This window comes from Leptonychotes weddellii, chromosome 11 (genome assembly GCF_054177405.1).
Source record: "Leptonychotes weddellii isolate Sample4059 chromosome 11, ASM5417740v2, whole genome shotgun sequence".
Taxonomy (NCBI): Eukaryota; Metazoa; Chordata; class Mammalia; order Carnivora; family Phocidae; genus Leptonychotes; species Leptonychotes weddellii.
This window is the reverse complement of record NC_138379.1, coordinates 15,701,551-15,727,090: the sequence shown is the minus strand read 5'-3', so window position 1 is coordinate 15,727,090 and position 25,540 is coordinate 15,701,551. Positions and strand designations below refer to the sequence as shown.

General features: G+C 41.0%; 1 protein-coding gene across 5 annotated transcripts in view; it reads left to right on the top strand.

Annotated features, from left to right (window-relative positions):
• The window catches only part of TTC17 (tetratricopeptide repeat domain 17), a 118,324-nt gene that overhangs the window by 89,784 nt on the left and 3,000 nt on the right, over window positions 1–25,540 (top strand). For 2 of the 5 annotated variants that reach the window (XM_006728795.3, XM_006728794.3), the window contains 5 exons: window positions 341–461; window positions 2,879–3,038; window positions 4,020–4,103; window positions 22,966–23,085; window positions 24,603–24,746. In XM_006728795.3, coding sequence (XP_006728858.1) covers window positions 341–461; window positions 2,879–3,038; window positions 4,020–4,103; window positions 22,966–23,085; window positions 24,603–24,746 — 629 coding nt within the window. Of the gene's footprint in view, window positions 1–340; window positions 462–558; window positions 581–2,878; window positions 3,039–4,019; window positions 4,104–5,643; window positions 11,819–22,965; window positions 23,086–24,602; window positions 24,747–25,540 lie in introns of those variants that run through there. The other 3 variants (XM_031020524.2, XM_031020517.2, XM_081798292.1) reach the window with 3 other exon arrangements.

Genomic DNA, 25,540 nt, shown 5'->3' with positions numbered 1-25,540 from the left:
AAAATCAAAATGGAGAGGGGTAAAAATGAAATTTGGTAAGATGTTAACATTGAAGAATATCTTAGCTCTTCTCTTATGTTGATCAGTCTTAAATCCAATGGACTCATTTATTTTTACTTCATCATCTGTCTTTGAGTCTAAGACTTTACTCAGATAATCTTACTGCCTTTGCTGTGAATGACAAAAGTTTAATTCTCTAGATGATAAAAATCCTAAAGACTAGAAGAATGACCGGAACCTCCAAACACACCAGCCTGGGTGAAGTAATCACCAGCACCTAGGACACTGTGGGTTCTCTTCCTTTGCAGTTATGTCCATTGATGACATACTTTCCTTCTAGGAAAAAAGCGTGACTACCAGAGTCTGGGATGGCCCAGCCCAGACGAGTGCCTCAAACTCCGCTGGGTAGAGCTGACTGCCATCGTGAGTACCTGGCTTGCAGTTTCTTCAAAAAACATTGAGTGAGTATCTTAAACCTCTCCCTCCTTCATGGCCTTTGTGTTCCAGCGAACCCGTTGGGCCTCCGCTGACTTCAGGGATGCCCTTCTTTGTCAGCAGCTATTAGAAGACTCGGCCTTTTTAGGCTTGGTGGTTCCGAGGATGACCATTGCTGACCACAGGCCACAGGTGGGCACAGCCCATTGTACTGAAACAGCGAATGTGCCTTGCCTTCTTAGTGCCTTTCCCCGCACTCTGTAAGCTCTCCTGAAGTGTGTGACTTACTTAGAGTGGAAGACTGGATCCCTCTTTATAGAAACACCTGTGGTTTATCACTAACATTGTGTACTTAAAAAGGGAGCCAGAGCATATCCATGTTTACAAACACCCACCAAGACACCAGCTGAGCAAGGCTGCCCCTCTGATAACTTTTTCCTCCCTGAATGCTCATTCTCTTTTGCTGGCTCCTTTCTACCCTTTAAGTGTTGGAGTTCCCCAAGATTTACCTCTCAGCCTTCTTATCTTAGAATCCCTCCTAGTCAGACTGATGTACTCCCAGAACGTCTGTCACCACCAATATATTGACAGCTCTCAAATTCAAATCTCCAAGTCAGATTTTTCTTCAAATTCCTCAACCCATCTGTCCGGTTACCTACCTGGCCTCCCTGCCTCAATACCTGTGAGACACCTCAAGCTCAGGAAAACCAAACTCATAATTTTCTTGTCCACTGTCCTTCCAAAAAATCATTGTTCTGTGTGTTTTCTGTTTCTTTTTTATTTAAAAAAAAATTTTTTTTTAAGATTTTATTTATTCATTCAAGACACAGAGATACAGAGAGAGAGAGAGAGCACAAGCAGGGAGAGAGGCAGAGGGAGAATCAGGCTCCCCGCTGAGCCAGGAGCTGGATGTGGGGCTCGATCCCAGGACCCTGGGATCATGACCTGAGCCGAAGGCAGATGCTTAACGACTGAGCCACCCAGGCGCCCCTGTTTCTTATTCTTAGTAGATAGCTCTAGCAGGGCTTTGGCCAGAAACCTGGGAGTCGTCCTTAATGATCCCTTTCCCTTAGATACTCAGATCTGGTCTGTTACCCATTCTTACCCCATCCACCCTCTGAGTATTTTTCAAAGCCGTCAGCTCTTCTCCGTCTCCATTGCTGCCCCCTTAAACCAGATCCCCATCATCTCCATTTCCATTCACTCAGTAGCCTCCTAGCCGGGCCGCATGCTTTATTCACTCTTGACTCTATTCTGCCCCTTCTCCCTACAGTACTCAGACTCCTTCCTCAAATACAAGTCAAATAATTCTTAAAATGCTCTAATAACTTCTTATTGCTCTTTACTGTGGTCCACAAAGCCCTTCGTGATCTGCTGCTACGTGTCTTTCCATCCTCACCACCCTCCCTCCTGTCGGGCCCTTCACACCGGTGTCCCTTTGCGTGCGGTGATGTTCTCACCACCTTTTTCCCACCTGGTTTGTTTACACTCATCCTTCTGGTCTTGACTTAAATCTTACTTCTCAGGGAACCCTTCACTAACACCCTCTTCCTCATATATACCCCCCCATAGTGTACTGACATTGTACCTTGTTTTCCTCTTTTATAACATCTGTAATAACTTAGTCACTCACAAGACCACAAGCACCATAACAGCAGGGATTGGGTATGTCTTGTTAGTTATTATAGCTCTGGTGTGTGACATGTAGTAGGCTCTGAATAAATAATGAATGGATGTTTGCTTAATATATATGAGCGCTTTAAATAGTTAGAAATAAAATTTGACCATGCCCGTTTGCCATATCAGCATATATGGTAGTGTATAACATTTAGCCTGCATATAGCAGGAAAATGACCACTTTGGGACTACAAAAGGGAGTTAACATCTTATGCATAGATATATTGACCAGCTACATCTGTTTAAAATGTACTGTCTAAACTTGAGGTCACTTTTTCTGTGGGGTGGGCTTCTGTGCATAAAGGGAAAGTAAAAGATAGGAACCACTTGTGGGTATTTATCACTGAAAAAGAAATTTTTCCCTGAAAAAAGAAATCCTAGAATAAAACCTGCCAGGTTCAAAACTTCCCCAGTGAGAAAAAGTGGCCAATGGCAGTGACCAAACCAGACACCATGGTGCATAGAAAGGAGGCAGCTTGAGTGGACCAGGAAATCACTGAGTTCAGGACTCAGATTCCTGCTCCTTTGACCTGGGGTATGATCTCTGCTCATACATTCAACAAACAGTTATTGCCAGGCACTGGATCCTTGCACCTGTAAAATGAGAGATCAGACTAGATCACTTCTGAGGTCTCTTCAGTCTGTGAGTCTGTGGTTCCAGACAGTCCTAGTAACATAGTGAAGTTACGATCAGCTGATTATTCATACTCTTGCTCCCTACCCACTCAGGTTTTCCATGGCTAATGTGGCAATCTCCATTTTTCAGCATCACAGAACACATTGACTTTGCCACTCCAATACAGCAGCCAGCGATGGAGCCTCTTTGCAACGGCAATCTCCCCACGAGCATGCACACCCTGGACCACTTGCACGGGGTCTCCAACCGGGCCAGCCTTCACTACACGGGTGAGAGTCAGTTAACAGAGGTGAGTGCTCAGCTTTATTCAGCCTGTCTATAGTTGTTAGCGCCACAGTGATGATGCAGCTCATAGCAGAAAGCCCAGTGGCCAGGCCATGTTTTTTTGTCTTTTTTCAGCTGGCTGTCATCTTGGTGACTTTAGGCCAGGCCTAATTTCTTTCAGGCCCTGGGATTGAGTTTATGCTTTTCTTTTAATGGCCAGGAAAGTTTAATTCTGATTCACTCCTCAAGGTGGGTAGCATTCTGCTTGCCATCAGACAGAGGCTCTTGTAAGAATTACTTAGGGCAGCTTGTTCTCCTGTTGGCATTCTTAAGAAGGCAAGGAAGGTGAGCAGACTTGGCATATACCTAGCAAACAGCATGCCAAGAAGAACAATTGGAGAAACATACCACAAATGTCCAAGAATAGAGGATTTGTTAAATAAATGTTGTATAGATATAAGATAGTATACAATGGCGCGCTCAAGAAGAATGTAGTAGAAATACATTTATTGGCATGAAGAAATCTTCATATTATGTGAAAATATAGGTGACAACAAGAAAAATGTAGTAGAAATACATTTATTGGCATGAAGAAATCTTCATATTATGTGAAAATATAGGTGACAATAGGCAGTGTGATCCCATATTCTGTGAGAGAAGTAATATGTGTGTATACATATTATTTCAGAAAAATACCTGAGAGATCAGTATAAAGATATTAGCAGTGGTTGCATCTAGGTGACAAGATTATAGATAGTTTTAACTTTATTTACTCTGTTTTCTAATGTTGCTGTGATGAATGTGTTTTACATGTCTGTAGTTTTTGTTAAGTGGAAGGGGATGGAAGGGACACTCTAAAGGCTTCCACACATCTTGACCAGCAGGACCACAGCACGTACCCAGAGCAGCCATTGCTTTTGGGCTCTAGTGTCCAACTCAGCGTCAGCAGCGTCACCTAGATCCTGCTCCTTTCATTGCTCTCACCTGCCATCTTTCCCTGCACCAGGTACTGCAGAATCTTGGCAAAGACCAATATCCACAGCAGTCACTCGAACAAATTGGCACGCGAATTGCCAAAGTTTTGGAAAAGGTAAGTCACCCTGTAGGAAAGCTGGAAACTATCATTCGTCCACCTTCTAACTTTCCTGGGTGATTTGCCACGAAGTGGCTCTAACCTCCTCCGTGAGTTACGCAGCACTTAGTAGCTAAAGGGAGGACATGAAATAACCCATCACTAAAAGTTTCCATCACTTTTCCATTGCTTTTTCCATCACTCAGTTAGTAGTACTCTTTGTGGCGGCCTTGCTTACCTCCCGTGGTGAAACCTACCTCATCAGTTTTGTCCTCTTTACTGCAGCGTGGGTACATGGAGATGGGGGTCCTGGCAACCATGGAATCACAGTATATGACATAAGTCAGGTGTCCTTCTGGTGGAGAAGAGTAGTTGGCATTTCAGATTGTGGATGGGAAACACAACTTTAAATATCTTCTTCTCTTGAAATGTTGAAAGAAAATATCTGCAAAACTGCATTTTCATAGAGCCTAGAGGACATAGAACAGAGTTTCTAAGACTGTTCATCTGTTTCTGTGTGATATTTATGTAAAGAGGGGGTTTTGTAAAACTAAAATTAATTACTTTACGGTTAGGTATCTTTCCACTTTATTAGCATGTAATGTTAAAGCGGTACTATAACCTAGTGATTGAGAGAATCACCTCGGCTTCTGGCACGACACGACAGTATGGCAGGAATAGGGAAGTCATGGCAGTTTTAAAGAGAGGAAACGGGAAGGACGTAGCAGTCACTGTTCCCTGTCGATTCTGGACCCTGTCTGGCCATATGTCACCAGTTCCCATGATGACTTGCATTACAAGGAATATTCCTTGATTATGGCCCATTTTGGTTTCCTGGGCTTGGTTCCCTAATCTGCTTCTCCGCTCCTGACCCTTCTCTCTGAGTAGTCTTTCCTTTTCTGTAAGAAAGGCCTGGGTTGGCAGTTGAAGAACTCACTCATCTTGCTTCCCACCTCTCTGTCCCTTGTAGTCCACGCTGGCACAACCCCTTTAAAAGACTTTTTAGACCTTCAAATTATAAGTCACTCCAGACAGAACCCACACTCCAAATCTCTTCAAGAAGGCCCCTGTCTACCTTGAATGTGAGTCCAGGGTGTAAATACCCTTAAGATTTTTAGACGCTTTTTGTCTGAGAGAGCCTTATGAGGCTTACGTCTACCTTCTGAGGCGGGAGTAACAAAGGGTCCTACTGCCATGCTTCCGATTTGAGCTTGACCCTGAGGCCATAGTTTTACTGGTAACATTCTGGATTTTTTTTTTCTTTTCTTTTTTTTTTTTTACTTTAAAACCTCATGCTGATTGGAGAAGCTGGTAGTTGAAAAACTTTCATTTTCTAACTTGGCAAGTCCCAGCTTAAGGCATTTTTTCTAAATTCTGCTTGAAAACTGCACAGTTTCTTGTTTAAGTTCTCTCTCTTTTAATGCCCTACTAGAGGATTTTTCAAAAAGCCCGTCACTTTCAGTATTCCTCTTGGAAGTCTTCCTAGCCAGATCCACAACGCGGTTAGGTATTTTTGCTGTACTCCAAGGTACAGCCTCACCGTTTGTTTTGCCAATAGGTAAGCCTGCCCCTTCTCCAGCCTCCAACAGTGATTTCCTCTGTGCTTTTCCAGCCTCCGTTAAGTCTCACTGATGCTCAGCAGTTGTATTCAACCCAGTCCTAGAACACCACAGGTTCTAAGTTTCTGTTACGGCAGCACTCCATTCTGAATACCAAACAGTATTTCAGTTATCCACTTCTGCCTCAGAAACCAGCCCAGAATTTACTGGCTTCCGACAAAACCGTTATGTGCTCAAGATTGTGCAGTCTGAGCTAGACTCAGCTGGGCATTTCTTCTGGTCTCACTTGGAGTCGCTCATGCTACTGCAGACATGTAGAGACTCGCCTGGGCCTGGCCACCAAAGAAGCTTTCACTCGCATGTCTGATGCGTCCACTGGAGTGGCTGGGATAGCTGGGGCACAGCTGGGAAGCTCTGTCTCGGGAGTCTCTCCGGCAGGGTAGCTGGCCCTTTCTCCGTGGTGGCTCGGGGCTCCACAAGGGGGAAAACAGAAGCACGCCGGCCTCTGAGCGCCTTTGCGAGCCTATGCGTAGCAGAACTGCAGTGGCATCACTCTGTCCAAGCGAGTGCCAGCGCGCCTGCTCAAAGCCAAAGGCAGGGGAAACGTCCTGCATTTGCTAGTCATGACAGAGAATACATGGCCCATCTTTAACGCGCCGTGGGTCCCTCCAGAGGAGCAGCGGGACTGACAGCATCTCAACAGAGATGGTAGAAACCAGAGGCCAGTGTAACAACATCTTTCAAGCTGGAAGAAAAAAGCTGCAAGCCTAGAATTTTATACCAGCAAACATGTCCTTCAAATATTAAGGTGAAATAAAGATGAGTTCAAAGAAACGAAAATTCAGACAATCTGGCACCAGTGGGCCTGCACTGAAATAATAATTAAAGAAAGTTCTCAGGAAAATATCCCAGATGGAAATATTGACATGCAGGAGGGACTGAGGAACGCCGGGAAGACAAATGTGAATGAACGGTAGCTGTACAAAATCATACCTGCAGGACCCTGAGGCGCCGCACTTTTACGTTATCACTAAAATCCACGGTAACAATAACAGATGATGAGAGGGAAGTAAATGGAGTTTAAAAGTTTTAAGGTTTAACTGGTATCAGCCAAGTACTAAAGTAATAATTTGCATGGGACTGTGATAAGTAAAAATACAGTTTTAAGCTCTAGGCTAACTACTAACAATGGTTTTAAAATGTAATTTAACAGAAGGAAAATGGAATAATATAAAACATTTGATTAATCTGAAGAAAGTCAGGAAAGGAAAAGGCACATAAAAATAAAACACAAATGGTAAAATAGGAAGTATAGATCCCAAGCATATCAGTAGTTAGGTAAAAAAAGTTATATAATTTATGCATTTAGTATAGAATGGATTTTTTAAATTCAACTATATGCTGCTTATAAGAGAAACACTTTAAATATCAGGCACAGAAGTATTGAAAGTATGAAGACGGAAAATAATATACCATGCAAACAATAAAAAAAAGGTGATAGAGCGATACTCTCATCAGAAAAAATAGACTTTGGGGCACCTGGGTGGCTCAGTCGTTGAGCGTCTGCCTTCAGCTTGGGTCGTGATCCCAGGGTCCTGGGATCGAGCCCCGCATCGGGCTCCCTGCTCGGCGGGAAGCCTGCTTCTCCCTCTCCCACTCCCCCTGCTTGTGTTACCTCTCTCGCTGTCTCTCTGTCAAATAAATAAAATCTTTAAAAAAAAAAAAAATAGACTTTGAAGCATGAAGCACTAACTAGCATTAGAAGAGCTAAAAGGAAAAGATTGGTAATGGCAAATGTTGGAGATGCTGTAGAGCAACCAGAACTCTCATGTGTTGGCAGTGGAAGTATAACAGTACAGATATTTTGGAAAAGTTTGGTTGTCTATTAAAAAGTTAAGCATATATGATACAGGAATTTTACTGGTAGATGTTTATCAAAGAGACATGAAGATACATGTCCACAAAATACTTGTTAAAAAATGCTCACAGCAGATTTATTCATAATAGCCAAAAAAACAGTGAGGTGCCAGTCAATAGAAGAATGGATGAGCAATGGTGTATTTACACAATGGGTACTAATTATACTAATGGATTCAGCAAGAAAGATCCAACATCCATATTGATGAATCTCAAAAATACTATGCTAATAAAAGAAATTGGACACAAAACCATGCATAGTATATGATTCCCAACTATATAAAATTCTGAACGGGAGAACTCACCTATGGTGTTAGAAATCAGATCACTGGTTGCTTTGTGGAGGAAAGGGTTGACTGGGAAACAACTTGAAAGGACTTTCTAGAGTGTTGGAAATTTTCTGTGTCTCTAGTAGTCAAAAGTGAATGTTTTACTTAAGATCTGAGCATTTCTCTCTATGTAAATTATACCTGTTTTTAAAAATGAAGGTTAAATAAAGATTTTAGACCGCCAGAAACTGAAAGATGTTACCAACAGACTTGCACTAAACATCACTAAAGGAATTTCTTTGGGCAGAAAGAAAACTATCCTGGCTGGAAACAGGAAAGAGCAGAGAGCAACAGAAAGGGTAAATATTAAGAGTAAATATAAATGAGTATGACCATACAAAGTAATAACAGTAGTATCTTCTGATAGGAAAGTGCAACAGCATCAGGTATGAGTCCTTATTTAGTCCAGGGACTGTTCTCTGCCTGCCACACTTTGCTGCCAAGTTACAGTTCAAGTGCAAGGGAACAAGTCAAATGATGTATTGGGGGAACTATCCTGACTTAGATGTCCCAAGTTCCATATAAAAACCAGTATCTTTTGTGATAGCCCCTTAAGTCCTGGAAAGGGCATAGCTATTTACAAGAACCATGGCACTCAGAAGCTCAAAACTGGCTTTCCATGAGGTGTTTATAGTTTATTTCCAGTTCTCCTCATCCAGATACAATTTACCAACTGAGGTCATTTTTACTATAAGCTACCTTGCCTGTAAGAGAACATTCCCCCTTTATTAGGTTTTCAGGAAAATAGAGCTAGAAGCTAGAACCATTTCCACTGTGGGCTCACAGACCAACCTCCATGACCTTGAGTTACTAACTTTAATACAACTCTCAGACTTCAGGGTCCACCAGAATCACCTGGAGGGCTTATTAGACTCAACAGATTGCTGGGCTTCCTGAGTTAGTAGGACTGGGGTTGGGCTTGAGAATGGACATTCTAGTAAGCTGCTGGGTGATACTGCTGGTATGAAGATCACATTTTGAAACCACTGCCTTAGAAAATGACAGTGATGACAAATAAAGCACGCCCTTCTCATTTATTACTCACAGAAGAACAAGGATGTCCATATCCTCTTTGCTTCCAACTTTAAAATAGTCGTTATCCTTTGTTATTTCTTCAAAAGCCCAAGGAGTTTTTAGTTTGCATTGCCATTAATTATCACTAAGTGTCCGCAGATGACATTGGTCAGTCCCCATGTGAGGGTTAAACCCTCAGGGTGCTGCCCCAGGTTGCAGCTGAGGTTGCTTCCACGTGAGCTGCTCAGAAACCTTTGCCACCCCAGATGTGCACCGTACTGTGGCGATTTCCAGTGTAGCCAGTTTGTGTGCCAACTTGCCACCTAGCCCTTTTCAACCTGTGTGCTGGTGCAGAGGAGTTCTCCCACTTCTGTCCCCCACTCCCCCAGCTAGGGGCTCAGGGTCACCGCTCCATGCTGATTAGATCTGTGGCCAACCCAGTTTTGGTCAGAGCCAACCCAGCTACTCCACCCTCTTGTCTATTCCAGCCCCGGTCACAAACACAGAGTCAAGCTCGAGTCTCTTCCCCACCCCTTGCCAAGCATCAATGCCTAGTTTGACCCAAATGCATCAGCTACCCCAAGGCAATGTCATTCTTGCCAGCCGGCCCACTTACAGCTGCACTTCTGGTCAGTTCCATTTCATGGACAGTGGGGAGGGGAGGAGTGGGCTGTTTCTCTCGGCATAAATTTGTCTCCAGCTTTCATCTAGTCCCACAATGGAAAGATTTATCCTCTATCACACGATGTCAAACTTTTGCCATCAGACTCTGAGAAAGTTGGCCCTCCACTGAGACTTGAGTCTCATCTGCATCTCCCTGGGCATTCTTTTATGTCACAGTGCCTTGGCCACATTGAACCAAGGATATGAAAGTCCATTCTGCTGCTGCTACAACTCGGCAGTATCCACTGTCAGTGGATTCCTGGCCAGCTAGATAAATATTTTATACTCGCACAACTCAGGGCACTTGTGGTCTTGCGTTCACTCAGAAGGATAGAATAGGAAACCCAGTAAGCCAGCCACACGGCTTTTCACGTGTTTTCCAAGAATTCCCAGAGCAGGGGTGCCTGGGTGGCTCAGTCATTAAGCGTCTGCCTTCGGCTCTGGTCATGATCACGGGGTCCTGGGATCGAGCCCCGCATCAGGCTCCCTGCTCTCCCACTCCCCCTGCTCGTGTTCCTGTTCTTGCTATCTCTCTCTCTGTCAAATAAATAAATAAAGTCTTAAAAAAAAAAAAAAAGTTCCCAGAGCAGTCTGGCAGCAGTCCCGGGGACAGTTATCTGCCCCTTATCTGCCCCTTCCCCCAAATGACAGCTCAGGGGTAAGGGATCAAGACCACATGAGTTGAGTGTGGGGACAGCCCTGGTTTAGAACTCGCAAGTTCCATATAGGAACCAATAACTTTTACGAGAGTCTGGTGGGCCCAGAGTCCAAGAATTCCAACAAGGGCCAAGAAACGTCACACTCGGGAATGGTCACAGTCCTTGCAGTCCACTGTAGTTTAGTCAGGTCAGCTTTACCATAACTGTGTTGGCTGGTAACATGGCTGACATTCTACCTCTGTTAGGTTTCCAGGGGAACACAGCTAAAAGATTCACATGAGATTAATTTTCCCATGAGTACACATGGGCAGGATGTTAGGTTTTAGCATTATCAGGGAAGTAGTAAAATTAAAGTAATCATTTGTATTTTTAGTCTGGAATAATTTAAAGATGCATATTGTAGTTTCTAGGCTAGTCATTAAACGAACAGTTAAAGAATGTATAGTTAAGGAAAAATGGAATAATAAGAAAACATTTGATTAATTCAGTAAAGAAGCAAGAAAGGAAGACAAAAGGAATATAAAAGAAATATATGTTATATGTAAAATATAAAAATGGGTAAAATAAAACAGAAATAGTAAAGCGATAGAGATAAGCACAATATGTCAGTAATGACAGTAAATACAAAGGGACTAAGTATTCCAATTAGAGTACCGACATTATCAGACTGGGTTAAAATACTGAACCCAATTATGTACTGTTCACAAGTAACGCACTTTAATATAAGATATTAAATAGTTGAAATTAAACAGATGGGAAAAAGATATATAAATACTAAACAAGAAAGCTGGTTTAACTATACTAACATCAGACAATGTGGAATTTAAGGGAAGAAGAATTACTACAGAAAAAGACAATTCATAATAATAGAGTGGTCAGTCCACCAGGAATATAGAAAATTGTAAATCTGTATGTAACCAATAAGATAATTTCAAATAAGGCAAGCATTAAACATTGGCAGATCTATACAGAGAAACAAATGAGTCTACAATCATAATAGATGTCAACCTCTCTCAGTAAGTGATAGAACTAAGCAGACAAAAAAAAGTAAAAATATAGATCATCTTGCTAAAAAACAAATTTGACCTAACATATTTATATAATGTTGCATTAAACTGTGACATAATTCTCATTTTTTAAAAAAAGCATATGGCTCAGTTGGTAGAGCATGCAACTCTTGATCTTGAGGTTATGAGTTCGAGCCCCATGTTAGGATGGAGCCCACTTAAGATAAATTTTTAAAAAATGCACGTGGACCATTTACCGTGTTGATCATAAGCTGAGTCATAAATTAAAATATTGAAATAATATGCAGAGTATATTTTCTGACCATAGTGGAATTAAATTAAAAAAATAAAGATCAGAAGCAAAAGGAAAGATGGAAGATCCTCAGCAATTTTGGTGACATTAAGCAGTACACCTCTATGTAACCCATGGGTGAGTGAAAGCCCAAGCAAAATTAGAAAATATTTTGAAATGAATGGTAACAAAAATAAAGCATGTCAAAACTTGTGGGAATGCAGCTAAAGCAGTGCTTGAGGGAAGTTTATAGCCCTTAAATGGATATATTAGTTTAAAAAAAAAACGAAAAACAGAAATCAGTGATCTATGCTTTAATCTCAAAAAGCTAGAAAAAAAACAAATCAAAACTACAGTGAGATATTTCTTGCCAATGATACTGGCAGAAATTCAGAAATTTGATAGACTCAGTGAGGCTGTGGGGAAATTGGCACTGTTCTTCATACATTGCTGGTGGAAAGGCAAAGTGGAATAACCTTTATGGAGAGAAAATTGACTACATCTAGCAAAATTATACATTCATTTACCTGTGTAGCCAGCTTTCAGGAATCTTTTCTAAAAATACACTGGCAAAAAAATTAATACAAAAATACCTATGAATAAGGCTGTTGATTGTAGCCTCATTTGTAATAGCAGACTGGAAACAACCCAAATGCCCAAGAGAAGGAGACTGATTAAATAAAAACTCATCCATGGGTGTTTATTGGGTGTGAACATCCACACAATGGGAGTCTTTTACAGCTGTCAAAAAGAATGAAGACAATTTCTGTAAACTTCTATGAAGTAATCTCCAGGATATAGCCAGTGAAAAAAAGGAAAAGTGGAGAAAATCATCTCTCTGATTACAATATTTTGTTTTTTAAACAATGGCAAGGTGGGGGATGTATGTAGAGAGAAACAGATATTTTAAAATGGAAGAGTAACTTTTAAAAATACTTGTAAATGGTTTTCCATAGAGGGAAGAAAGAAATTGGATGGGAAAGACTGGGCATAAAGCTAGTTTTCCTTGAATCTACATTGTCCTTTCTACTTGACTTTGAAAACAAATATTTTATATAATTACAAAACAAATTTTAATAAGGCAATTCCTAATTAAAAGTAAAATTAAGTGAGCCCAACTGTGTATTCAGTTGGTGGTATAACCACATCAAGAGGAACTATTCCAAGTGACTTTAAAAGACAATTATTTGACTGCCTCCCTTGATGGGATTTACCCTAAGCACAAAAGAAAACCTTATTCGTTTTCAGTAATACTGTCGTTAATAATACTGATATTGTTCTGAGGCTGTAGGTGTGTGCAATGCAAAATAAACGAGTAATTTTGTTGGTGATGTTGAGAACTAGAGTTTGGGTACAGGTGAAGGACATAAAAGTGTGAGAATGATGATGTTAAGTAAATGTCTGTAGTCGTGAATTAGAAATAATAGCAAAACTTTCTCATGTATTTACACATTTCCTAACTTTATTTGATGAAAAGACTAGTATCAGTGAGTAACCCAGTATTGGTAAGCACACTTTGTGCCTAGATATTGATGTTTAGATACCATTTTCCACTAAAAGGAACCAGAATTCCTTGGAGAAATGGCTTCTACCAAGTCTGGGAAAGCAAAGAGGCTCTGACACAAAGTTTGTGTCAGAAGAACTCAGAGCCAACTGGAATATGCTTCCGTTGGCCAAAGATGGAACACTTTGAGCAGCAAAAATCAACAAAGCAACTGAGTGGGTGGAACACATCACATATATTAAACGATATTTAAACTCCCAAATTCACTATGAGGATTTGGTCTTGGAGGATGCATGGGAACAACTTAGTTTTTTGTTTTGTTTGTTTTTTGGTGGGTTTTTTTTTTTTTAATATAAAGAGAAAATAACAAATATGTTTCCTTCCTTTCTAAATGAACTGTACTTGGGGTTAATGATTCATTGATGAGAAAAAATCTCTTTATAGGAATATTCCAACCAGTAAACTAGAAATGATAGAATATTACAGTTTTGCTGCTCCTAATTAATTTATGGCAGTGATCATCACTCACTGCTAACTTCACAAATACACCCAGACACTGTGTGGGGTACCGTTGGACGTTCACATTACCACCTGTGAAGTGTTTTGCCACCCTCCCTCCTCGGTAAGTCAAATCTGAGGCCAGTCAAGCCTCTGACTACCAACTAATGGGAAATACAGGGGACAAAGGAGCATGTTAGATGACTCCTGGGATGCCATCAGCAGAATCCAGTCAGTGGAAAACAACAGGATGAATAACCCCATTTCTTCTACAGAAATGTTCAAAAGTAGATGAAGATGAACCCTAGAAATCAAGAGACTTAGAGAACACATTAACCAATGGCAACATACGGACTTCATTTAGATTATGATTCAGATTACAAAAGCAGAACGAACCTGCATAAGACAACCAGGGGAAACAGGACTATTGATGATATTAAAAAATAATTTTCAATATTTTAGGCAAGCTTTATTAATCTTATGTTTTAATCATGAGTTTTTATCTTTTAGAGGTACACGCTGGAAAACTTACTGATGAAATTATATGAAGTCTGGGATTTGCTTCAGATTAATATGGATGAGAGGTTAGAGAAAATCAGAAGTGACCATGAGTTGATAAGTGTTGAAGCTGGGCAATGAGTGCATGGAAGTTCTTACACTATTGTCTTCTTTTGTATATATTTGAAATTTCTCATTATAAAATATTTTTTAAATGTTATCTCAAAGATGAGCAACCAAATAGCATATCAGAAATGAGGAAGTTAAAAAAACAAATTGACACATCTTAAACTAAAAATATATTTGGGGGCGCCTGGGTGGCTCAGTCATTAAGCGCCTGCCTTTGGCTCAGGTCATGATCCCAGGATCCTGGGATCGAGCCCCGCATCGGGCTCCATGCTCCACGGGAAGCCTCCTTCTCCCTCTTCTACTCCCCCTGCTTGTGTTTCCTCTCTCACTGTGTCTCTCTCTGACAAATAAATAAATAAAATCTTTATAAATAAATAAATAAATAAATAAAAATATATTTGTTTAGGTTGAATACTCATTGGGTGAATTAGACACAAATAACTAGTGAATTGCGAGCTTTGTGTATAAAAAATTACCTAAAATATTATAGAGACAAGAAGATAAGTGAATCAACAGATTCAGGAAGCGTGCTATATTCCAAGCTGGATAAATAAAAAGAATTCCATGCCTCGCTACATCATAGTAAAACAACAAAGACAAAGGTATCTTAAAAGCATCTGTTTCATTCAGGGTGCTGTCAGGAAAACAGAAACGACATTAGGTAATTCAGAAGAGCAAACTGAAGGTAGAGAATGGATTACATTGTTGTGGGAGGGCGAAAAAGAAAAAAAAGGGAACACGTGACTGGTAAGCTAGAGATACCAACTGTTGGGCCTGGCTCCCACCCCTAGGGATGAGAGAAACAGGCAGGCAGTGGGGTTTTCAAAATCTAAGCGTTCACAGGCGGAGTTCTGGCAAGCGGGAGTTCTGGCTTCTGAAGAGGGAGCCAAGCGTGGCTGCTGAAGGGATGCAGTGAGGCTGGGTCTGTGAGTGCAAGGTGCTGTTGCTCAGATGACAGTGACAGGTGCAACACGCAGACAGGAAGAGAAAAGCCCCTTCTCCCCCTTGCCTTCCGGTCTGCTAGTGTGCACGTTTGCAGACCCCAACAAGAAGCCTGCTGGCGAAGGAGAACTATGATTTGCAGAGTTCCAGCCACGGTACCACAGAGCAGATTATATAATTTTGGATTTGCATCTGACCACTTAATAAAGACCACAACATGCATGCACGAATTTATTCATCAACAAATATGTAGCAAAGGCCTACTGTGTACCAAATACTTTTTAAGTGCTTGGGATAAATCAGTGAAGAAAAATTTAGACAAAGATCTCTGCCCTTATGGAGACAGAAAGGACAGATTACAGAGGAATGATGGTTAAAATGACAGCCTGTTTCTTACAGCAACTATCTAAGCCAGATGATAGTTTTGAAAGCATACTGGGCCCCCCTAGAATTGTGTACCTTACAATGAGAGAAGAATAAAGACATTTAAAGATAACTGGGAAAAGTTTACTACCAAGAGTCTTACCTAAAGGAACTTCTCTATATGAAAGCCAAAGAATTGTCTGAGACAAAAGATTTGCTAAGCAGATAAAATGATACAGGCATGCAAACCCAAACAAACATGTCTGTAGAAAATGATAGTTTGTGGGATTTTTTTTTTTTAAGATTTTATTTATTTATTTGAGACAGAGAGAATGAGAGACAGAGAGCATGAGGGGGGGGAGGAGGGTCAGAGGGAGAAGGAGACTCCCCGCCGAGCAGGGAGCCCGATGCGGGACTCGATCCCGGGACTCCAGGATCATGACCTGAGCCGAAGGCAGTCGCTTAACCAACTGAGCCACCCAGGCGCCCAGTTTGTGGGATTTTTAAGAGAAATGCCTAAACTGAAATACTGTACAAAACAATATATATTTGAGGGTGGGATGATTTGAGTTAAGATGTTCAAAAGGCCTCTTAACATTTAGGAGGAATGAATTAACACATTGCTTGGACTTTGCGTTAAATACTGAGTAAAGATTTAAGGTTAACCATTAAAAAGAATGCATAAATCCCAAATCTTTGAGGATAAAATAATGAAGGTAGGAAGGGGAGGATCAAAAAAAAAAAAATGCAAGAAGTGGAAAAAAAAGGAAAAAAGAAGCGTTTAAGGATCAGACCAACAGCAACAAAAAATGATAACAAATAGAAGCCAAGAAGTAAACAATCTTTTCTTTTTTTTTTAAGATTTATTTATTTATTTGACAAAGACACAGCGAGAGAGGGAACACAAGCAGGGGGAGTGGGAGAGGGAGAAGCAGGCTTCCCTCAGACCAGGGAGCCCAATGTGGGGCTCAATCCCAGGACCCTGGGATCATGACCTGAGCTAAAGGCAGGCACTTAATGACTGAGCCACCCAGGCGCCCCCCAGAAGTAAGCAATCTCAAAAACAATCTGTAATAAGGGGCAGGGCAAGTTCAGTTTCTTTAATAAAAGTATTCAAATTATCTCTCTTCTTGAGTGAGTTTTGTTGTGTCTTTAAAGAAATTTGTCCACTTCATCTAAGTTGTTGAATTTATTAGCATAAAATTGTTCATAATATTTTTTTTTCTCATTCTGCTAACATCTGTAGGATCTGTAATAACATATGCTGTCATAATTCTGATGTTGGTACTTTGTATCTTTTCTCTTTTTTTTCCTGATCAGACTGACTAGAAATTTATCCATTTTATTGATCCTCTCAAAGAACCAAGAACTCAAGGTTTTGGATCCATTGATTTTTCCTGTTGTTTTTATTTTCTCCTTCATTGATGTCTGCTCTTACCTTTACTATTTCCTGTCTTCTGCTTCTTAGGATTTAATTTGCTGGGGGTTTTTTTAGTTTCTTTATGTGGAAGCTTAGGTTATTGATTTGATCCCTTGCTTTTCTAAGGTAGGTGTTTAGTGCTAAAAGTTCCCTCTAAATTCTGTTTTAGTCGCATATCACAAATTTTGTTGTGTTTTCATTCAGTTTTTTTTTATTTTATTTTATTATGTTAGTAACGTACATTACATCATTAGTTTTTGGTATTTTCATTCAGTTTAAAATAGATTATAATTTTCCTCCTAATTTCTCCTTTGATCTCTAAGTTATTTAGAAGTATGTTATTTGGGTTTCCAACTGTTGGGCATTTTCCAGATCTCTTTAATTGATTTCGAATTTAATTTCATTGCAGTAAATGAACATAGTTTGTGTGACTTAAATTCTTTTGAACTTATTCAGACTTGTTTTATGACCCAGAAAATAATCTCTCTTGGTAAATGTTCCATGTACATCAGAAAAGAACACTACTACTGTTAGAGTATTTTAGAAATGTCATTTAGGTCAAGTTGTTTGATAATATTGTTCATGTCTTCTTTATCTTTACTCATTTTTTGTGTATTTCTTCTGTTATTGAGAAGCATATTGAAATCTACAGCTATAATTCTGAATTTGTATATATTTTATTTTCTATCAGTTTTTTATTCTTGCATTTTTAAGTTCTATTATTAGGTGCAGAAATCAATGAAACAGAAACCAAAGGTAGAATAGAGATCCACAACCCAAAAGTTGTTTCTTTGAAGCACTAGTCAGACAGAATTAATCAAGAAAAAATAAAGCACAAATAACTAATATTGAGGGAAAGGGGAAGCAAAACTACAGCTAAAAAGATAAGAAAATGATACAATTATGCCAATAAATTTGAAAACAATTTGTAAGACAAATTGAAGACAAATTTCTAGAAAAATGTAATTATCCAAATTCATTTGGGTATCAGAACTCAAATAAATTGAAGCAGTAGGTTAAAAAAAAATCTTCTTACAAAGAATATAAGGTGTATTTATTTTAAATATGACTTTTACCAAACTTTTAAGAAATACACCATCTCTGGGGCACCTGGGTGGCTCAGTTGTTGAGCAACTGCCTTCGGCTCGGGTCATGGTCCCAGAGTCCTGGGATCAAGCCCCGTGTCGGGCTCCCCGCTCCGCGGGAGGCCTGCTTCTCCGTCTCCCACTCCCCCTGCTTGTGTTCCCTCTCTCGCTGTGTCTCTCTCTGTCAAATAAATAAATAAAATCTTTAAAAAAAAAAATGATTTTCACTTTAAAAGTTAAAAAAAAAAAGAAATACACCATCTCAATATAAACAGACTCTTCTGGACAGCAGAAAAGGGAACAACTTTCCAGTTAATTGCTTGAGACAAGACTAGTGTAACCTTGAAAACAAAACTAGACAAAGACATTATGAGAAAGAAAAATTATACTCTAAGCTCACTCACAAACATAGGTATCAAAACCATAAACCAGGGGGCGCCTGGGTGGCTCAGTCATTAAGCATCTGCCTTCAGCTCAGGGCATGATCTCAGGATCCTCAGATCAAGCCCTGCATCGGGATCCCTGCTCTGCGGGAAGCCTGCTTCTCCCTCTCCCACTCCCCCTGCTTGTGTTCCCTCTCTCGCTGTCTCTCTCTGTCAAATAAATAAAATCTTAAAAAAAAAAAAAAAGCCAAATTTTAACAGACTAAATCCAACAGCATATATTTTTATTTTACAGGTTGCACCTTTATCAAGTTGAGTTTATCCCAGAAATACAAAAACGGTCTAACTTTAGGAAAACTCTGTATTTCATCAACCAAATTAAAGGCTTAAAATTATGAAGTTATTTCAGTAGATTGTATTTGATAAAATGCAATACCATTCATGATGTAAATTAATGCAAATTAAGAATAGACAGGACTTCCTTAATCTGATGAGAAGAATAAACAAAGTATTACAGCAAAGATTTTTTTTTTAAAGATTTTTTATTTATTTATATGACAGAGACGGAACACAAGCAGGGGGAGTGGGAGAGGGAGAAGCAGGCTTTCCGCGGAGCAGGGAGCCTGATGCGGGGCTCAATCCCAGGACCCTGGGATCATGACCTGAGCCAGAGGCAGACTGAGCCACCCAGGCACCCCACAGCAAAGATGATTCTTAATGGGGAAGTATTTAAAATAATTCTTCAAAATCAGGGAAGAGAATGCTCACCATCACCACTTTTTTCCAAATTTGTACCAAAAGTCCTAGCAAGTACAGTAAATTAAAAAAAAAAATTATTGTCCTAAGTATTAGGAAGAAAAAAACCAAAATATTATTCAGAAATGTTGTGATTATCTACATAGCAACCCCAAAAGAATCTACAAATTTTTAGAAATAATATTTTTATCAAGATAGCTGCCTGTGAAGTCAATAAAAATAAGTTGCATTTCTATACAGCAGCAAAAAGTATTTGAAAACACAATTTTCAAAGTGTATTTCCATCGCTACAGAAATATAAAGTTCCCAATAATAAATCTAACAAAAAATTTGTAAGCCCTGTCTGCACAAAGTGATACAACTCTATTGAAAGGCATTTTAAAAGACCTAAATAGAGAGAGATATAATGTTCATGGATAAGACCACACACATCATAAACATGTCAGTGTTCCCTAATTTGATTTATGGAGTCAATGCTACTATAATAAAAATACAAGTTTGGTTTTCTTTATGGTACTTGAAAAGCAGACCTTTATATGGAAGGGTAAGGAATAGACCTAACACTCTTGAAAAAAATAAGGTGGTGAGAATTACCTTACTTTTATGAAAAATTATAAAACAAGCCATAATGCCGTGTGCTCAAGGATAAACAGAAATAATGACAAGCGGAGACTACATAGAAAGTCCCGAGGCAGACTCTGACATACACTGGACTGTGGAAGATCAGCTGGGAGAAGGGGGATTTTGCAGGAAGCTGTGCTGGGGCAATTGCTGAGCTCATTCATCCTAACCTCACAGCTTACACAAAAAAGGAATTCCATTTGAATTAAGGATTTGAGTATGAAAAACAAAGCCTTAAAAATTAGAATAAAATGTGGGAGATGATCTTTCTGGCCTTGGAATAGAAAATGATTTCTTAAGATACTAAAGCACTAACTAGAAAAGAAAATGTGAATAAGTTCAACTACATTAAAGTTTAAACTGTTTTAAATTAAATGCATTTTTTAAATGAAAGAGAGATAAGCCAGAGTGAGAGAAAGTATGTGTAACACATTCAACCTACAAGGACTGATAGGCAGAACATATAAACAAATTGATGAGAAAGATAAATAATAAAATAGGTACATAAAAGATATTAACAGACCCTTCACTGAAAGAAGATGTGTGTGGCCAATAAACTGAAGAAACAATTTCAGTCTCACTAATGATCAGGAAATGCAAACCAAGACCGCAGTAAGATGCTGTTTTACCCCCACCGATGACACCAAGAATTAGAAAGGCTGCAAAGCAAGAAGCACTTCTAAACATTGATGGGATTGTAGATTGTTACAGCACCTGTGAGGAACAAGTTAGCATTCTCGTGTTCTGTTGGACCTTTGCGTATCTTGTGAACCAGCAATCCTACCCCTAGGTATCTACTGTAGACTGGAGAAACTGCACATTTATTTGCAACAGAAAACTTAAAAACAGGAAATAACTCAGAGCCCCCATCTACAGAAAATGGATAAATACATTATAATATATTCACTTAATGGACATTTAATTGTGCAGCAAGGAAATTGAATGAGCTAAAGTTACACACAATATGGATGGATTTTAGAAATAGAGTGTTCAGTAAAAACTTCAAGTCCCAGAAGACTCCTTACAGTGCTAGACCACTTTTATAATGCACGGGATGAAGTACACTAAGTATTATATTGTTGAAGCAAGTATGTGTGTTGGTGTGTGTGTGTGTGTGTGTGTGTGTGTGTGTGTGAGAGAGAGAGAGACGGAACAGTGTTTTAAAAAGCAATGGAGGGCCGCCTGGGTGGCTCAGATGGTTAAGCATCTGCCTTCAGCTCAGGTGATGATCCCAGGATTCTGGGATCAAGCCCCACGTCAGGCTCCTGGCTCAGCATGGAGCCTGCTTCTCCCTCTCCCTCTGCCTCTCCCCCTGCTCATTCTCTCTCTCTCTCTCTCTACATATATATATCTGTGTCTCGAATGAAAAATAAAAATCTTTAAATAAAAAAAATTAAAAAGCAATGGAATAACAAACAGCATTTAGGATGGTGTGTGCCTCTGGAGAAAAGGCAAGAGGCTAGACACATAGGTGGCTGGCTGCAGGTTCATTCTTCACTAGGGTGGCAGCTTCTGGGATATTCGTTACTTTATGTTTTACAGCCTAGGTGTATATTTTTATATAATCGTGTTATATGTATAATTATATAAATATGTTCTTTTGTATGTGTGAAATATTGGCATTAAAGATAATTTGAGATTTAAAAAAGAATTATTTTTGGGCGCCTGGGTGGCTCAGTTGGTTAAGCGACTGCCTTCGGCTCAGGTCGTGATCCTGGAGTCCCTGGATCGAGTCCCGCATCGGGCTCCCTGCTCGGCGGGGAGCCTGCTTCTCCCTCTGACCCTCCCCCCTCTCATGTGCTCTCTGTCTCTCTCATTCTCTGTCTCAAATAAATAAATAAAATCTTTAAAAAAAAAAAAAATTCTTTTGAGAAACCAGTCAAAAGGACCAAGTCACTAAGAAGGGGGAATAAGTCAGGCAGCCTCAGATTTCTTTGCAGCCACCAGGCAATGGAACAATGCCAACACATTATTCAAGGAAAGAAAGAATGAGCCAGCTGTCCTTCAGGTATGAAGGCTGCAGACAGAAAGTTTTGAACATGTCTGTTAGTTTGCTAGGGCTACCGTAACGAAGCACCACAGACTGGGTACTTTAAACGGTAGAAGTTTGTTCTCTCACATTTCTGGAGGCCACAAGTCTGAGATCCAGGTGCCGACAGGGTGGGTTTCCTCTGAGACCTCCCTCCTTGGCTGCCGATGGCTAGCCTCTTGCTGCCTCTCCACAGGGTCATCCGTCTGCACACAGGAGCCTGACGTATCTCTTCCTCTCCTGTAAATCCTTCATATAAACCCAGTCTTATTGGATTAAGCCCTCACACTGATGGCCTCATTTTAATTTAATTACCTCCTTAAAGACCTTACCTCCAAATACAGTTACATTCTGAGGTATGAGAGGCTGAGATTTCAACATATGTGTCTTGGAGGAGCACAATTCAGTGCGTAACAATCTCCAAGAATATTGTTCCCACCAACAGTATTGGGCTGAACCTCAGCCAACCATGGGATGATTGGGGAAACCACACAAAAGTAATGTCATGGTCAATGAATATATTTAACTACAAAACCAGTAGGAAAACAAATATGGGGAATAGGGTGATAGAATATCAATACTACATGCCCTGACAATGAAGAATAATAAAATTACCCAAAAAATTAGATTGGAAGAAAGAAATAAGGTAGAAAGCAGAAAGCAGGGTAAGTTTTCTGATGCCTTCATCTGTAATGGCTGGGAGTTAGAGACCATCCATCAAAGGGGGCAAATGAAATAGACAGGAAACTCCAAAATTAGACCGAAATTAAGTGCTGAAATTTTGTATATGGTAAAGGTAGCATCTCACTGGGGGAAGAGACATGAATTATTTGTTAAATCTTATTGGGACAACTTAGTAACCATCTAAGTTGAAGCCATATCTTTTACACCAAGTTAAATTTCAAATGGGTCAAATATTTAAATGTGAAAAATGAAACTATAAAAGTTCTGGGGGAAAAGCGTGGTAAAATTTCTTGATAACCTTGAAGTAAGCAAGACCTTGTCAGCTACAACTGAAAATCCAGAAGCCATCTAAATTAATCAGCTGCACTGTGGAAATCAAAACCTACATCACACAAAAAACCATAGGTCCAAAGGCAGACATCAGAAAACTGAGGGAATGTATCTGTAATTCATGTCACAGGCAAGGGACTAACCTCTCTAATACATATATTTAAGAGACACCAGCTTCAACTGACCATTCCTTTGTAGAACCAGACATCCTGGGTCCTTTCCAGCATGGCAGCCCTCTACTGGAGAGTGAAAGGCCAAGGAAAGAAGGCCATCGACTGCCTCCGCCAGGCCCTCCACTATGCTCCACACCAGATGAAGGTGAGTGGGACTCAGAGGTGCGAATTTCTGGCTCTTGGTCCTTTCCATTGTTGGTTATGAGGTTTCAACTAGGCTTTCTCACGCTCAGCCAGTAAGAAAGTGGCAAAAGGCTAGCATAGGTTGGAAGAAACTTCAGCCCCACTTACGCCTTCCCTGCCTCTGGAAATGGGAACACGGGGGAAGGTCTTCCAAGATTCCATCATTTAATGCCCCTTCCACTGTATGCAGAGCCACCCAGCGTACAACAAATACACTGGCGTAGTCAGGCCATCACCCCGCAAGTCCTTCTGGGATTAGCTTACCCCCAGGGGCCTGGAGGCCTGTGACACTTGTTTTATGTATACTGCTGACCTAAGCTTGTTTCCAGACACTGAAACCGAAGCAGTTCCCATCTCTTCTTACGTATCAGCCAGTTCCTGGTCTCTGACTTCACCTTTTCCACAAAAACAAAAAGCCCTGCTAACTCAGTGTCACATCAGTCTTTTCAAAAATGCCAGTTAATGCTGTGATGACTGAGAACGTTCAGCTTTTTAAAAGCACAGTTGTATCCACACGTGCTGAGTTCTGCGTTCGCCTCCACATCTCAGACTTCCTGAAGACACGGCTCGTGTCTCCTTGGTTCGTAAGGGCAGCGTATGGAATGGTGTCTGGAGCTCTGCCTCTTGCGAGCTTTGTGACCTTAGGCAAGTTATGAAGCTCTGTGACCTCATATAATGACCTCATTCTGCGAGTGTCCAGTAAGGACAAAGGGGGGTCCTTTTTCCCTAGGTCTTCTGGATCTCCTGTAGAACCCTGCACAGTGTGAGACAGGTGGTACTTGCTTGGGATGCTACTTGTTCAGCCTATCGTTCTGTGCTCTGTACTTCCAGCCATTGGATACTCTAGGTCAGGGGCCAGAAAACGTTTTCTGTAAAGGGCCATGCAGTAAGAAATTTAGGCTGTGTGGGCCAGACAGCCTCTGTTGGAGCCACTCGGTTCTGCCATGTGGGCCTGAAACAGCCACAGAAATACGTAAAGGAACAGGAATGGTTACATTCCAAAAAAACCCTTACAAATAGAGGCAGCAGGCTAGATCCGGCCTGTAGGCCAGAGTCTGCCGGCCCCTGCTTCGAGCAGATGATGCCGTGGACCTGGCAGAAGACACTTCGACTCTCCGACAGCAAGACTCCCAAGTGTGGTCTGTGGACAGGTGTCGGGCCATGAACTGTTTCTTACCATTCTGCAGTGAGTCAGGAACCTGCTCCAGCAGTCCACCAGCAACTTCCCAAGCTGACTCTTGTGCTTTGTGTTTTGAGGCCAGACTTTCCTAATAAAAAAAGTAATGCATTGGTTTATGTCCCCATGCAGCCTGCTCATCTGTCACAGACCAGTAGCAAACAGAAGACTAGCAGGTTCAGCTGCATTACTCAGTCACTTACCAGGAAGAACTTACTGCATTATTAAGGATTGGAACTACCAGGAATGAAAACTCAGAAATCAGTATCCTTTCCTTCTCACCATTCTCCTTCCTTTCCCAGGACGTGCCCCTGATCAGCCTGGCAAACATCCTGCACAACGCCAAGCTCTGGAACGACGCCGTCATAGTGGCCACCATGGCCGTAGAGATCGCGCCACACTTTGCCGTGAACCACTTCACGCTGGGCAACGTCTACGTGGCGATGGTGAGGTCGCTGGGGTGGGCAGGGCATGCCAGGTGCGCCGCTGTCCCTGCCCGGCACACCTTTGCTTTCAAACTCCCTTGCCGTGTCCAATGTCTTCCAGCTTCCTGTACGTTTTGTGTCTCCGATTGCTAGCTCCACCAGAGGTCTAGTTCATGGCTAAGGAGTTTGTGAATTAAAAAAAAAAGTAGGACATGAAATTCATCTAAGTATTTGCAACTGTGTAGCTCCCCCCGGTGAGTGTCGCACTGACAATAGAGTCAGATGTACCTACAATTTTCTGGAGACTTCGCCTGTCCCAGAAGACCTTACCTGACACTCCAGGGGGACAGAGGCACCCAGGCTCTCGTGCTTTCCGGTGGGGCTAGGTGCCTGTCTGCACTCATGAGGCCCTATACATGTCTCTCTCGCCATATTTTCGCCTTGTTTTATAATTTTTAAAGTATCTGTCTCTCCCCCTAGACAGTGCACTCCTTAGGGAAGAGATTCCTCTTCATCTTCCTGTTCCTAGCACGTCACAGTGTGTGGCACATGCTAGGTGCTCATCACATGTTTCATGAATGGTGGCATGCCACTAGTTTCACGGGATACCATTTTCAGAGAAAATGGCAAAGCCATCATCCAGAGCCCTCATTCTGGCCCGAAACAAGGGCGGAGTTCAGAACTTAAAATCCCACGGGTCCCGGGGGCGGAGCAAGATGGCGGAGGAGTAGGAGACCTGGATTTCGTCTCCTCTCAGGAATTCAGCTGGATAGGGATCAAACCATTCTGAACACCTACAAACTCAACAGGAGATC